We start from the raw sequence: 13,072 nt of genomic DNA, 5'->3' as shown, positions 1-13,072 counted from the left end.
GGAAGCAACTCTCGAATGAATAAAAGTGGAATTCGCCATAAATCAAATTTCAATCCGAAATTGCAGTTCGACCATTAGACTTACCCGAAGAAAACCATTCAAATCATTTAAGTCAAGCATGAACCAGCAAATAAATATTAATTTAAGAGGAAGGCAAAAAAGTGAAGTATGCTTTCCGTTTCATAAAATTAATCGGAACTAAATCTAGGCGATTGATGAGGATACTTGAAGCTTTAAAAGGAAAATCCTGATTGGTTTGTACGTTTTGAGACCAGCCGATTTTTTGCAATTTACCGGATAGAAAGCTAAAAAGTACTTACATTCATCGTGATCTTTGGCGGTAACAGTGAGCACAGTATGTTGAATATCTTCATTTTCGTCGACTTCCGCTTCGTAAAGGGCTTTGTCGAAATACGGAGGATTGTCATTCTTGTCGGCGATGCCAATTCGAATAAACTTGGTTACTGTAACAGAAAAAATCATTTTAATTATATTCATAAAATATTAATTTAGCAATACAATTCTTGAGTAAATTGAATAAATAAGGAGTTCAAATCAAATTTAGTTAAATTCCGACTTCGAACTCAGATTTTACATTGTCACATTGCAAAAGCTCTTCAAACTAAATTAGACAACATTTTTCAGTTTGGCAACATTGCAAACATTCTTCCAAGCAAATTAGTAAAATTTGGCAACGTTGCAAAGACACTTTAAAGAAATTAGTCAGTTTGGTTACATTACAAAATCTCTTCGAACCAAAATTGTAGAATTTGTTGGTTTGATAACATTGCAAGGACACTTTTGAACCGATTTACCAAATTTTGTCAGTTAGGCAACAGTCTTCCATCTAAACTAGGAGAGTTTGTTAATTTGGCAACATTGCAAGCAAACACACTTCAAAGAAATTAGTTGAACTTGTCAGTTTGAACAGATTGGCAACACTCTTCAAACCAAAATTGTAAAATTAGTCAGTTTGAGTGTTTTTAACATGGAGATTTCTGAAGACGCAGATGTTACTCATCATCACCTGAGCTGGGAGCTGTTGCAGAGGTGGCAGCACAGTCTCTTAACTATAAAAACTAAAAATTTAATCATAGATGACCCCAATGATGATACTACTTTCTTCTCCCTGCAGTTTTTTGGTCAGATTTCCCTTCAATTAAAAAATCTTTTTAGGTCTCATAACATCAACATTTGTTTTAAAGTTCAACATACTTCTCGCCATTTTTTGTCCCACTCCAAAGATCCAACCCCACAACTTCACAGATCTGGTGTCTATAAACTTTCTTGCTGTACCCCTCAATGCAGCGCCTTTTACATTGGCCAGAGGGGCAGGAAGTTTGCTGCTCGCCTCCATGAACAACTTTGCTAGACATCTTCATTTTAACAACCACTCCTTTAGGGTGAGCAAGGTTTTAAGGTTCTGCAAAAAAGGGAACCTCCTGGAGGTTTTTGAGATTAGCGGCGCTTCTCGTGTGTCTGATGGTACCTGTTTGAACGATCAATTGAACCACAACTCTACAGCTTTCTTCAGATCTCTGAATTTCTAACCTATTTTGACCTCCCAGCCACTTCTTCTGTTTTCGTTCCCCAATATTGTCACACACAACTTTTACTGATTTCTGGGGCTTTTCCGGTTGTCCTTTTTTGTTTCTCCCTCCTATCCACCCACACATGCAACAACACTTTACATAAATTAAAGCTTTTTCCATAATTATTAACATAACAGATTGACTATTGTGTTGTTTCATTTTTATTTATTTATTCGTTTGATTTTGACCACATTCGTTTTCGCGCTTGATGGAGGGAGCAGATCTTTTTTGACGTCACGATGACGTAATTTGAGAAAAACATAATTTGACCAATTGTCAAATTACGTCATTATGACGTCAAAAACGCTCTGCTCGCTCCATGCAGCTTGAAAATGAATCTTTGGCTCCTCCCACATCTGACATGACTTACGGTTGACGGCTTGCGTCGTGTCGGTCGTTCACTTTGCATTGTTGCCGCTGTTATCTCCATTGCGACGTTGTCGTGATTGAACATTTGTTGCAACCCATGCAAAAGTAGTGTACTTTTTGCACTTGTTGCATAAATAACTATTTAAGTGATTGTTTTAGCTTAATATCAAAAAGTGATAATATTGTGTGTTAATTTGCTATAAGCGTTTCTCGCCTTTTCTCACATGCTACTGTATAAAAAAAGACTCTCTTCGCATGTATTCTGGATTGGTAAAAGAAACCTCAAAGCACCATAAATCATCAGTGTATGTTTGTGACAGGAAGAATGCGTGACGAGAATGATATATACAATATAAAAAAAAACGGACCGTTCTCAGTCATTTGTTATTGTTTATTCGGGGTTGAAAAATGTCCGAAAGAGATTTTCGAATTGATGGAGAGACCGGGGAAAATTATGGAAGCTATTATACGTGTTGTTCGATCTGACACAAAATAGTGGTAAACGCCGTTTTTGATAAATTGTACTTAAATTAGGACAAATTAATCACTTCCTGATTTTTTTAAAATTTTGTAGAAACAGTATAGGACCTTCTACAAGAAAACTATTTTGTTGCTAGTAATTTTTCCAAGATTTTCTTAGATGACTTACCTGGAAGTGAACACGATTCTAAAATTGTTAGCGGATAAATCCCACTACTTATAAAATGAATAAAAAAGAACGAATAGAGGCAAAATGAAAAATGCGATAAGGGTAGGTATTTCGTGACCCTGTTTTTGACTTGAGGTTTGACGTGGGCAATTTCGTTAAAAAATAAAAAGACGAAGCGAGAAAATTTCGATCCCGTAATTGTTCGGGGCTTACTCGAGTAAATTGCGGTTATACGGAAAGACAGTTTGTTTGGCTAAGTGATTGGTTTTTTTTTTTGGCGCAAAAGCATAGCTTCTGATATAATTAGAGCTTCCACAACTCTTTTAGTGTGTGGTAAATAGGGCCTTTAATAATGTCGGTAAAGGCAGCCGAGAGCAACAATTTCCTTTAGGGTAAAAATTCTTGTTTCGTAACATTATTACACGTCTCTCTACACAGCCGTTGAATGTTAGCATAGGTAGAATATTCCTTTATAAATAGCGTGGGGGTTCTCTAGCTGTGAGCGTATTCTAAAGGAAAATTTCTGTTGATATATTACGAAATTAATTGCACGTTTACTCTACGTCCCTCTGTTCTCTAATATTCAGGTAATAACTCCTCATTACAAATTTCAGCAATACGTTACAGTGTTGCACGAATGTTCGAGGAAAATAAATTTCAGTTTTAATTTTGTTGTTAACTGAAATTTAAACCAATTATTGGGCTTATTCAAGGCTAAACAAGAATAAAACCAGCTTAAATGTTAATTTATTGTCGGGATAAAGGTACCCAAACGGAAAATATAATCTTATTACAAACATGTGTGCCCTATACGTTCTTCACGCAACCTAAATTAGTTACAACGGCAAGTAATTCTATGTAAAACGCGGTCTAATTAAACCCTCAGTCTGTATTTCCTTTAATTGACTAGAATGTAGAACAATTTAGTGTACAAGCAGTATGTTTAAATATGCCATGTTCAGAAACAACTAATGTACAGGGTAATTCAAATTCGACCCTGAGAGATACGAGCCACCATAAGTTTAAATTGAGGCAAAGTTGCTCATCATAAAATCACATGTGACACTCGTTGTTTTGACCCTAAATTACTTCCTTACTTGACAAGATACGTCAAAATGTCATAGAAAACAAAAGATAGAGCAGATTTCAAGCTTTCCAAAAATATCCCCATATGAGTTGATTGATAACACCGTTTGGCCGCTAGAGGGCGTCAAAGTTCCTTCACCATAAAATTACATGTGACACTCGTTGCTTTGACCCTAAATTACTCGCTTACTTGACAAGATACGTCAAAACGTCATAGAAAACAAAAGATAGAGCAGATTTCAAGCTTTCCAAAAATATCCCCATATGAGTTGATTGATAACACCGTTTGGCCGCTAGAGGGCGTCAAAGTTCCTTCACCATAAAATTACATGTGACACTCTCGTTGCTTTAACCCTAAATTTCTCGCTTACTTGACAAGATACGTCAAAATGTCATAGAAAACAAAAGATAGAACAGATTTCAAGCTTTCCAAAAATATCCCCATATGAGTTGATTGGTGATACCGTTTGGACGCTAGAGGGCGTCAAATTTCCTTTACCATAATATCACATATTATATTGTAAATATTTTTTAGTCAGACTCGGCCGGATTAAGAAATACAGATTTTCATGTATAATCCGGTTTCTGGCAAAGAAATGGTTAGGTTAGGTTAGGTCTAACTCTGTTAGTTTTTTATATATCAAAAAACCGACTGCACCAGCGTTTTTTCCGGGAAATTTTAACATAAAATGACACCGAGACGTCAACTGTAACTTGACAAATAAAAAAGTTGTATTTTTTGACAGTTCGAGGCCGCCATTTTGAATCTTCTGTCAAAATATTGACTTGCACCTCATTTTAAAGGAAATTTCACGTAGTTTCAAGAAATGACAGACAAAATGGCGTCCCAGGCCGCCATTTTGAATTTTCTGTCAAAATATTGACTTGCACCTCATTTTAAAGGAAATTTCACGTAGTTTCAAGAAATGACAGACAAAATGGCGTCCCAGGCCGCCATTTTGAATTTTCTGTCAAAATATTGACTTGCACCTCAGTTTAAAGGAAATTTCACGTAGTTTCCAGAAATGACAGACAAAATGGCGTCCCACGCCGCCATTTTGAATTTTCTGTCAAAATATTGATTTGCACCTCATTTTAAAGGAAATTTCACGTAGTTTTAAGAAATGACAGACAAAATGGCGTCCTTGGCTGCCATAACGTCTCAAGAACAAGCTTCTTGAGACGAGCAACAGTGCCACTTCTTAACTGTCAAATTCATAAAATGTGTGACTTGATTGTAATTTACATCGACTTTTCGTGGCTTTATAAATAATTAAGATATTTTGAATTAAAGATTCAGATAGAGATAATCATTTCATGGAAAAAGTTTATTCGGGAGTTTGGCATCGTTGTGCAAAATTTAATATTCCGGAAACACTTTGGAGTTTGTTTGGAAGTTGTTTTAATGGGATGTGACACATTGAAAGCGAATTTAATTAACAAATTTCTGAAAGCCTTTTGTAGGTTTAATTATGATTAGGGTGCGAACAAATAATTAAATTTACAACTTTAGCGCACTGATAAGCAACAAGTTATTATTGTCTTAGTTTGATCAAGCGTGTACTTGACTCAAACCATTTTTGACAGTTTGGTGGCAAAAAGTTTGAAATTTTGCCAAAAATGTTGCCAAAAATTTGAAATTCTTTAATTGCATTAATGCCACTTTTTATATCAATCGTCCCAAACTTTCACCCTACATATCTTAGAAACTGTTTATTTTTTTATTTTGCAAGTCTTGTCAATCTGAATCAAATGACGTATTAATTTACAGGGTGTCTGCTTTGGAATTTTTGATTTAAATTACTTTGAAAGTATTTTACTTTTTAAGCCAATCCTTTAGGTGGTTTGCACCCAAGGACGGTAAACAGTACAGGAGTGCTTAATCCCATAAGCGCAATCTTGCCGGTATCGGCTCGGGCCGGTGACGATTTTTACGTCACCATGGGTCTCTCGCGTTTGCGCGATTGTTTTGCGCGATGCGCGATTGCAGTCGATCATTCACGAACATGATCTCGTACATAGCATCTCGGGCGAATATTTAGCGTATTGTGCACCCGAAGGTCCACTGTGACGTCAGAATTCATTCGCCGCCGGGAAACAAAATCGGCCGATCGAGCAATCCTGTACTGTTTAATATCCTTGGTTTGCACCGACATATTTAAGGGCACCCTAGGTTAGGTTTTAATTTGACTATGACATTTTGCACATTATCTGTCCCAGTCAAATCACAACAGCCTAGGTGAACTAGGGTGCCTTAAATTACGTCGGTGCAATCCAAGGGGGGTAAACAGTAAAGGATTGCTTAATCTCATAAGCGCAATGTGACGAGTTTTACGTCACCATCAAGTCAGAGATCGCGCAATCCTTTACTGTTTACCGTCCTTGTGCAATTGTTCCTAAATGTCTCAGAAACTAGAAACTGTTTAATTTTTTGTATGGATATCTTAAAACATTTTTAAAAGGGCGTTTGGACGAGCAACCCTGTATAAGAAGGCGCGTTCAGAATTATGATAAAAAAAACGTCGGTAAAACATCTTTTTCCGTCTGAAATCCAATTTGGAAACCACTAAAGAAAAATGTAGCCACTCGAACCGGACATCAGCATCTTATTAAGTTGTCTTTTTTTAGAGGCGCATCAATAAAAAGGACATTTATGAGCGGATAGGGAGCGTACTGGGCAATAAAACGATCCGCAAGAGAGATGAAATCGGAACCGCAACTATCAGATTTATAACGGAAGAAAATATAAAAAGAGCCGAAACTATAATAAATATTCGTCACGTACGTAATTCCAATTGCGTTATTTACGCCACATAACGATGATTTATTGTTTTGAGGTCGCAACAGAAACCGACCGAGCTTTGTTTTAAGTGGATATACCCTCGTTATGGCCGTGCACCATTCCTTATTGCACTTTCCGGGAAAAATAATGATATAAGACAGTTATACGAGTTAAGGAAAAAATCTAATTGTTTCACACTTGTAGGTTATGAGAGTTATTAAACTTATAGGGTTGGAAACGACTATTTTTTGTTACTTTCAAACTGTCTAACTTTATGGGAGCGATGCACGTCATCAGTGAGTTTGACGTTTTGAAAATGCATTCGTTTTGCTTTAGCGATCAGTTGCGCTCTCTTTCTAACACGCGCTTATTAAATAACGTAATTCTGATACAAACCTGACCTTGTCTCGGCGCGTTTAACGATTTGTGTGCATTGTTGCCAGATTGCTTGACCGTTTGCTGTTTTTGATTTTGTTGTTGATGACTTGCACAAATGATTTGACTAAAAACTGCTTACAGAGAGACAACTGAACATGGCTTTAAATAAACAAAGCCAGCAGCTTGTCGCTGCTTTATTCAGCTTTATTATCATTTTTTGAACGTGAACGAGATCACGGAGGTCCTTTTATCCCTTTGGCTGCTGTGAGAGAAGTAAAACTAAAATTATTGCAATAGAGTATTTTTGTTTACCAACAGTATTTTTAGCGTGTAGCTGAAGCACTTGGGCTTGGTGTTTCTACAGTAAGTGCTATATCACAGAAAGTCAAGCAAGGCATTCCGTTAAGTTCACCAAGGAAAAGTCCAGGTAGTCCAAAGTCTATTACAGACATTGCCAATATTGATGTTGCAGCTATTCGCAACTCCATATATGAGATGTATGAACAAAGTAAGTTGTTTTGTTTATTTTATGTCCTGCTCATTAATGTTTTGGTAACATTTTTTTGTAGAAGAACACATAACCAGGGAAAGTATTTATGAAAAGTTAAGGAGTAAAGAAATTTTTGTTGGCAGAGTAAAATCATTGTGTAAAGTGCTTCATAAAATTGGGTTTAAGTGGTTATAAGATTGCGCGGAAGAAGATTAATGGAATTTCCTGATATAGCTTTTAAAAGAATTCAATTCTTAGGCAGGTATGTAGAAATAAAGCAACAAAATCTCTATCAATTTGTTTTTACAGATGAGACATAGATATTCCAAAATGTGACCCCAGGCCATTCCTGGCAGGATGAAAGCAAACATAGTGTGAAGAGCACCAGGGTAGATGGCAAAAGGTTAGCTACAAGCAAAACTCTTTAAGTCAAAATGTAACTATATTTTTTTAGAAAATGCTTATCTTTTTGTTTTTAATTTTGCATGATTCTTGATGTTTTTTGTCAGAATCCCATTTGGAAATTATGATTAATGAATTAGATGTTGAAACTAATGCTACTGGAACATTTAGATTCATTATTCTTCATGCCGGTAATGAAAATGGGTTTATTCCAGGTGCTGAGCTCATATTTGCTTCAAAGAGCCAGTCTGGGGATTATCATGGTGAGATGAACCAGGAAAATTTTCTAAAATGGTTTCAAGAACAATTGATGCCAAGTTTAACCCAGCCTTCTGCTATTGTTTTGTATAATGCACCCTACCACAATCAATTAATCAAAAAAATTCTAAAAGTATTCAGGAATGGTTAAGGAACGTCAACTTTAACCCAGATGCCTTTAAAAATGAATTATTAGGACTGGTAAAACGGTGAGATGTTGATAACCATTCATTCACCTGTTCAGTTGCTTAAATTAATTATTTATAGGAACAAACCTCAGAAGCTATACCTTATTGACCAGATAGCAGAGCAACATGGCCATACGATTCTTCATTTACCCCCATATCACTGCATTTTCAATGCAATTGAACTGATATGGGGAGTGTCTAAAAACTACTATAATATGCATATTGGCAGGGATGGCAGGTAAAATTTGTCTAAAGTCTCTATGACTAGTTTTACCAGCTATGATGTTTCAGATCTATTGATAATGCTCTTAATATGTGGAAGGAAGCTTTAACAACCGTGACACCAGCCGTATGGAAAAATAGCATTCGTCATACAGAGGAAGAAATTATGAAATGGTACAATAGAGAGCAGGTTATGGACTGAGAAAAAATACAACCACTGATTATACTTTAGACTTTTTATTTTTTTGTTACTTAGTTTTAGTTTTTGTTACTTTAGACTTAGTATTTTGAAAAATAATAAAGTACGTATTTCATATTTTTTTGCGCCCTAATCAAATATGAAATTCTTCCTGGATTCTTGTAATCGGGCATTTATCATCAAATCCTAGACAACGTAAAACTCCTACAGAAATGTTTTAGGGACTGGTTCTAATATGTTCTGTGGAAACATCAAAAAAAAAGTATCATATAAACTTCAATTCCAATCAAATTTTAATCAAAAAAGTGTATCAGTAATATCCGCGACGAAGTTTTAAAGTAAACAGGCAACTTTACGATTTTTTAATAAAATCCTCGGTTCATATTGGTGCAAAATACGGAGGGAGGACTGTTATTCATGTCGCTTTGTTTTGCATCCATCAGCCCTTCTTCACGTTTCCATGTATAATAAAAAAACTTCGTATATGGATTTATTTTCATTTTTTTGCTTTATTGCGGAATTTAAATTTACGTCAGTTTTATTGATAAATTCACGGAAGATTCAGTTTAGAGTCGGGCGACGAATGAAATACGATTCGCAGTTTGAATATGAAGGAAAACTAAAATGCGTGCATTGTTTCGTTTTTAAGCTTGGAGTAGCATTGACTCACTTCATTATCCGGTTCACATAACTGATTATCCGCTACGAATTGAAATTCTGTGGCGTTCACGCAAGTTAAATTAAATTCTGAACCGTCTATTCTAGTTACATTCATTAGCACTGTCATACCAGTAAAGGCAATTACCATTCTGTTTGATCTCCCTTCGCCAAAGTGTAGTGTCTTATGTAATCCTACACCTTTTCCGTTTTTTGAACAAATTGAATAATAAATCAACGCGAAAACGAAATAGTAATTTGACACCGAAAAGTATTAAAAAATCAACTATTTAACCTTAAATTTCCTAGTTTTTAGTTTTGAAACTAAAGGCTGGTTTACAAAACAAAATAATTGTATTGTATTCGAGTATCTCCAGTATCGGTACTGCTAATGATTCGTATACATTTGCTGTTCCAGAAGAAGAGATAGAAGAGGTAAGGAAAATGATTATTATTGAACTCATTCTGAGACTATGAAAACTTAGGTTGTACCTTTTTATCTATTGTACCTACCTATTATTATATTATATTATATCATTATAATTCACTGTCAAATCTTTTGTTTTATAGATGTAATTGTCCATTTTAACAAATCTAAAATATTACTAATTAGGCTTTTATTTTGAACTATATTTTAATAGCACTTATTTTAGGAATTTTATTAGCTTTATATTTGCAATTAGGTACTTAATTATGTTAGTGATTGCTACTTTGTATCTTTGACGTGTGTAAACCATCTGGCGCTTAACATGAATAAAGTATTATTATTGTTATTACCTATAAGGACGGGTACTTTCACCTCGGAATAAATTTTTTCTTAGAAATATAGAAATAAGGGAATTGACTAATAGCAGCGTCTGATTTCACGGTTTCCATAGATATTATCCTTTAGAATCAAGTTATTCTGAAGTGAAAGTACTGGGCCAAAGTCTAGTCCAAACTCTGGACTGTTTGGAGTTAAGAATATTTTTTTCTGGAGGCAGATTTTCCATAAACTTGAACAAAAATTCCATTCTTCTCATTTACCTACTTACATCACACAACAAAACCAAATTGATATGAATTTAATGCTGGGTAAATTTACAAAAGGAAATAAATAAGCAATCTATATCACAAAACCAAGAAGCAAGTTCTTAAAACACCAACAATTCTGTTATAAGTTAAAACACTGCTTTAGGATTTAATAGTCCCCAGGATACACACATTGCCTTTCCTTTCTTGCAAATGTTATGGAATAATTCTTGAAACGTTGGTATTGGGCTGTTAATGACTCGTTTGAATGCACCTATTTGTGATGTTCTTTCCAGATAATTTAAATTGAATGTGGTTGTTGTTTCCAAGCCAAAGTTTGATTGGAACTTTCCGCCTTTGTTTACCACCAAATGTTGCAAGTTTTCCAGTTTGGTGAAGAAAAATCTTAAATTCTACGAAGGTCTCGCAATAACAACACTAATTAATAAACTTAAACAACCCTAAATTAAGTTTTTATTTATTCTGTTTGTAGTTTTTGGTGTTTTTCAACTTTTTAAAATTCCTAACCTCAAAATGTTTAGCCGACTGTCAGTTGGGACTATGCTCTATGTTGCCACATCTTCCACGAGCAGATGTGAACCTGGTGTATTGTTGGTTGCAGTAATAAACGGACCGATGAATTATACAGATTTCGATTAAAAAGATGGATAGCCTAGCTTGTAATAAACGACGTGCGTAAATTTCAATATGGCGGAGCACTTGATGACGTAACCGCCAAGGGAAAAAAAATGAACCATACATGTATTGGGATCTCGGTAACCGTAAGAGCTACAGAGTCGGAAACTTATTATTACTATACTTATTTTGGATTTCAAGTAAATTCAATTATTACTAATACTATAATTAAATTTTTGTTTTCCAAACTAAACTAAACCACAAGGTGGTTGACGAAAGACAATATCTGTCTTTCCTTGCCATTTTGGGTTGCTGACTGATGTGAAAAGATCGTGCCCAGGGTTATATCCCTTTTACCCACAATAAATTCCCTTTAAAATGATACGTTACCGCATCGTTTTATGCCACATTTACTTGTTAACCGAAATGCAATTTTTACGCGAAACTATTCGTAAACACGACATTTAATCGTGTTTCTAGTCGCAGCAGTCAGTTGATGACACTATAGGGCGATTAATTAAAATCTTAATTGCGTCACCAAGAGCGCCCGTTCTAGTTAATTAATATTTAATATAATTTAATGGACTAGGTAGTAAGCGAGGGCGGATTAGTCGCAAAAATCCAAGAAGTTGGAAAATTATTAATAGCAAAAGCTCGACGGAAAGCAGGTAAACGACGTGAGTTTTACTAACTTTCTTTTGGTAATCCGCTTTTCTGCAAACTTCCGATCTGCGCAATTAGTAGCTCAATTTTTAGTTTAAAACAACTCCACATTATATAGAAATAAAGTTTTTGGTATACTTTTTGACTCTTTTGACATTTGTATAGGTAATAGCACAATTCAACTGGGAAATTCTGGGAAAACGATTATTTAATTGAATTACAATTTTTTGAATTACCTCAAAACAGTCACGTGACCTTAATGAATACAATTTTAAAATGAAAATTTTCTGGGACATCAACATGTCAAGGTTTAAATTGATCAAGAAATTGAGTTTAAAAATTTTTAGAACAGTAACATGACCCTGACCACAGAACGTGAAAATTTTACGTCAAATTGTGTCAAAGTTAGGTTAGGTACAGTTTCGAATTTGAAAATATTCTGGGACGTCAAATTAAAGCAGTCACGTGACCCCAATTAATGCAATTTTGTTGTTGACAATGTTGTTAAATAAAAACCGGAATAGTTAAATTGTCAAAATTCAAATCAATCAATTTTCAGGATAATAATATTGAATAAGATTAAGTACTAAACATTTTAAGTATTAAAACCTTCTTAACAGTTTATTTAAAAAATTAATTTAGATTGTTAAATTTCCTTCTATGCGGTCAGAATTGTATTAATATTTGACTAAAAAAATAATCAGTAAATAGGAGGTTATATTAATTTAAATATCAGTTAATTATTGCTACATATATGGAAATTTTTCTAGCAAAAATCTACATTTTAATTCAGTTTTAAAGGTTACGGTTACAGCTTTAGGAAGGTTGACAATTTGCTTAAATAATACAATTACCATCCCGGGTAAAAATATTTTTAAAAAGGGTCTTCCATGTGAAGTTTCTACTTAAAAACTTTACATAAATTTCAGAAGGTAATCATTAATTTGTAATCTACAAGCGCTCTTTTGGGATAATTTATAAACAGTTTTGTGGTATGTTCAATTTTTGATTTTCATTACATTATAAGGAAAATAGAACAGCGCGGACAGTCGTAATTAGTCTGATTTGCAAACCTAAATATAAATTAGGTCGCCGGTTTAGTTTTGTTTATTTGCCAAATCAGTTTTAGATCGAACGCAATTAGGCTTCATGCAAATTAGTTCCGGACTTCACTTGGTAAATAAATAGTCGATGGTAACTTCAAATTAGCCGGTGGTAATTGGCCCATCGTATTGACTCTTACATGGTTCAAACCGCAATTACTGTTTTTCAAATCGAATTTGGACAATTTATTGACAAACTGTTTAAATTGTATTTTTTTGTACTTATTTCACCTAATTTAAGGTCTTTTGGTATAAATAAGCTCTTTGCTGTGCATTGGAAACCTCCTAGAGCAAAATAAAAAATTGCCAAAATTGCACTTTTTGCAAAAATAGCATTTTTTTCAATTTTTGACTGAAAAAAAAAAACTACAAAATGAGCCAAAACAG

The 13,072-nt window shown here is 34.5% G+C and overlaps 1 protein-coding gene and 1 long non-coding RNA gene across 20 annotated transcripts in view; one reads left to right on the top strand and one right to left on the bottom strand.

Moving 5' to 3' along the window:
* LOC145733424 (uncharacterized) overlaps positions 1-8,642 on the top strand; it is a 29,803-nt gene extending 21,161 nt beyond the window's left edge. Inside the window, exons 1-8 of one of the 5 annotated variants that reach the window (XR_014179206.1) lie at positions 2,554-2,712; positions 6,325-6,477; positions 6,534-7,129; positions 7,184-7,364; positions 7,426-7,749; positions 7,964-8,215; positions 8,274-8,432; positions 8,486-8,642. This is a non-coding gene — a long non-coding RNA (uncharacterized LOC145733424). Of the gene's footprint in view, positions 1-2,553; positions 2,713-6,083; positions 6,275-6,324; positions 6,478-6,533; positions 7,130-7,183; positions 7,365-7,425; positions 7,750-7,855; positions 8,216-8,273; positions 8,433-8,485 lie in introns of those variants that run through there. The other 4 variants (XR_014179205.1, XR_014179203.1, XR_014179201.1 and 1 more) reach the window with 4 other exon arrangements.
* The window catches only part of CadN (neural cadherin), a 209,599-nt gene that overhangs the window by 44,810 nt on the left and 151,717 nt on the right, over positions 1-13,072 (bottom strand). For all 15 annotated transcript variants that reach the window (XM_081986199.1, XM_081986198.1, XM_081986187.1 and 12 more), the window contains one exon: positions 321-464. In XM_081986199.1, the coding sequence (XP_081842325.1) occupies positions 321-464 (144 nt within the window). The remainder of the gene's footprint in view (positions 1-320; positions 465-13,072) is intronic.

This window comes from Ips typographus, linkage group LG9 (genome assembly GCF_016097725.1).
Source record: "Ips typographus isolate SLU linkage group LG9, UJ_Ityp_2.0, whole genome shotgun sequence".
In the NCBI taxonomy this organism is placed as follows: domain Eukaryota; kingdom Metazoa; phylum Arthropoda; class Insecta; order Coleoptera; family Curculionidae; genus Ips; species Ips typographus.
This window is presented reverse-complemented; position numbering and strand designations above follow the sequence as displayed.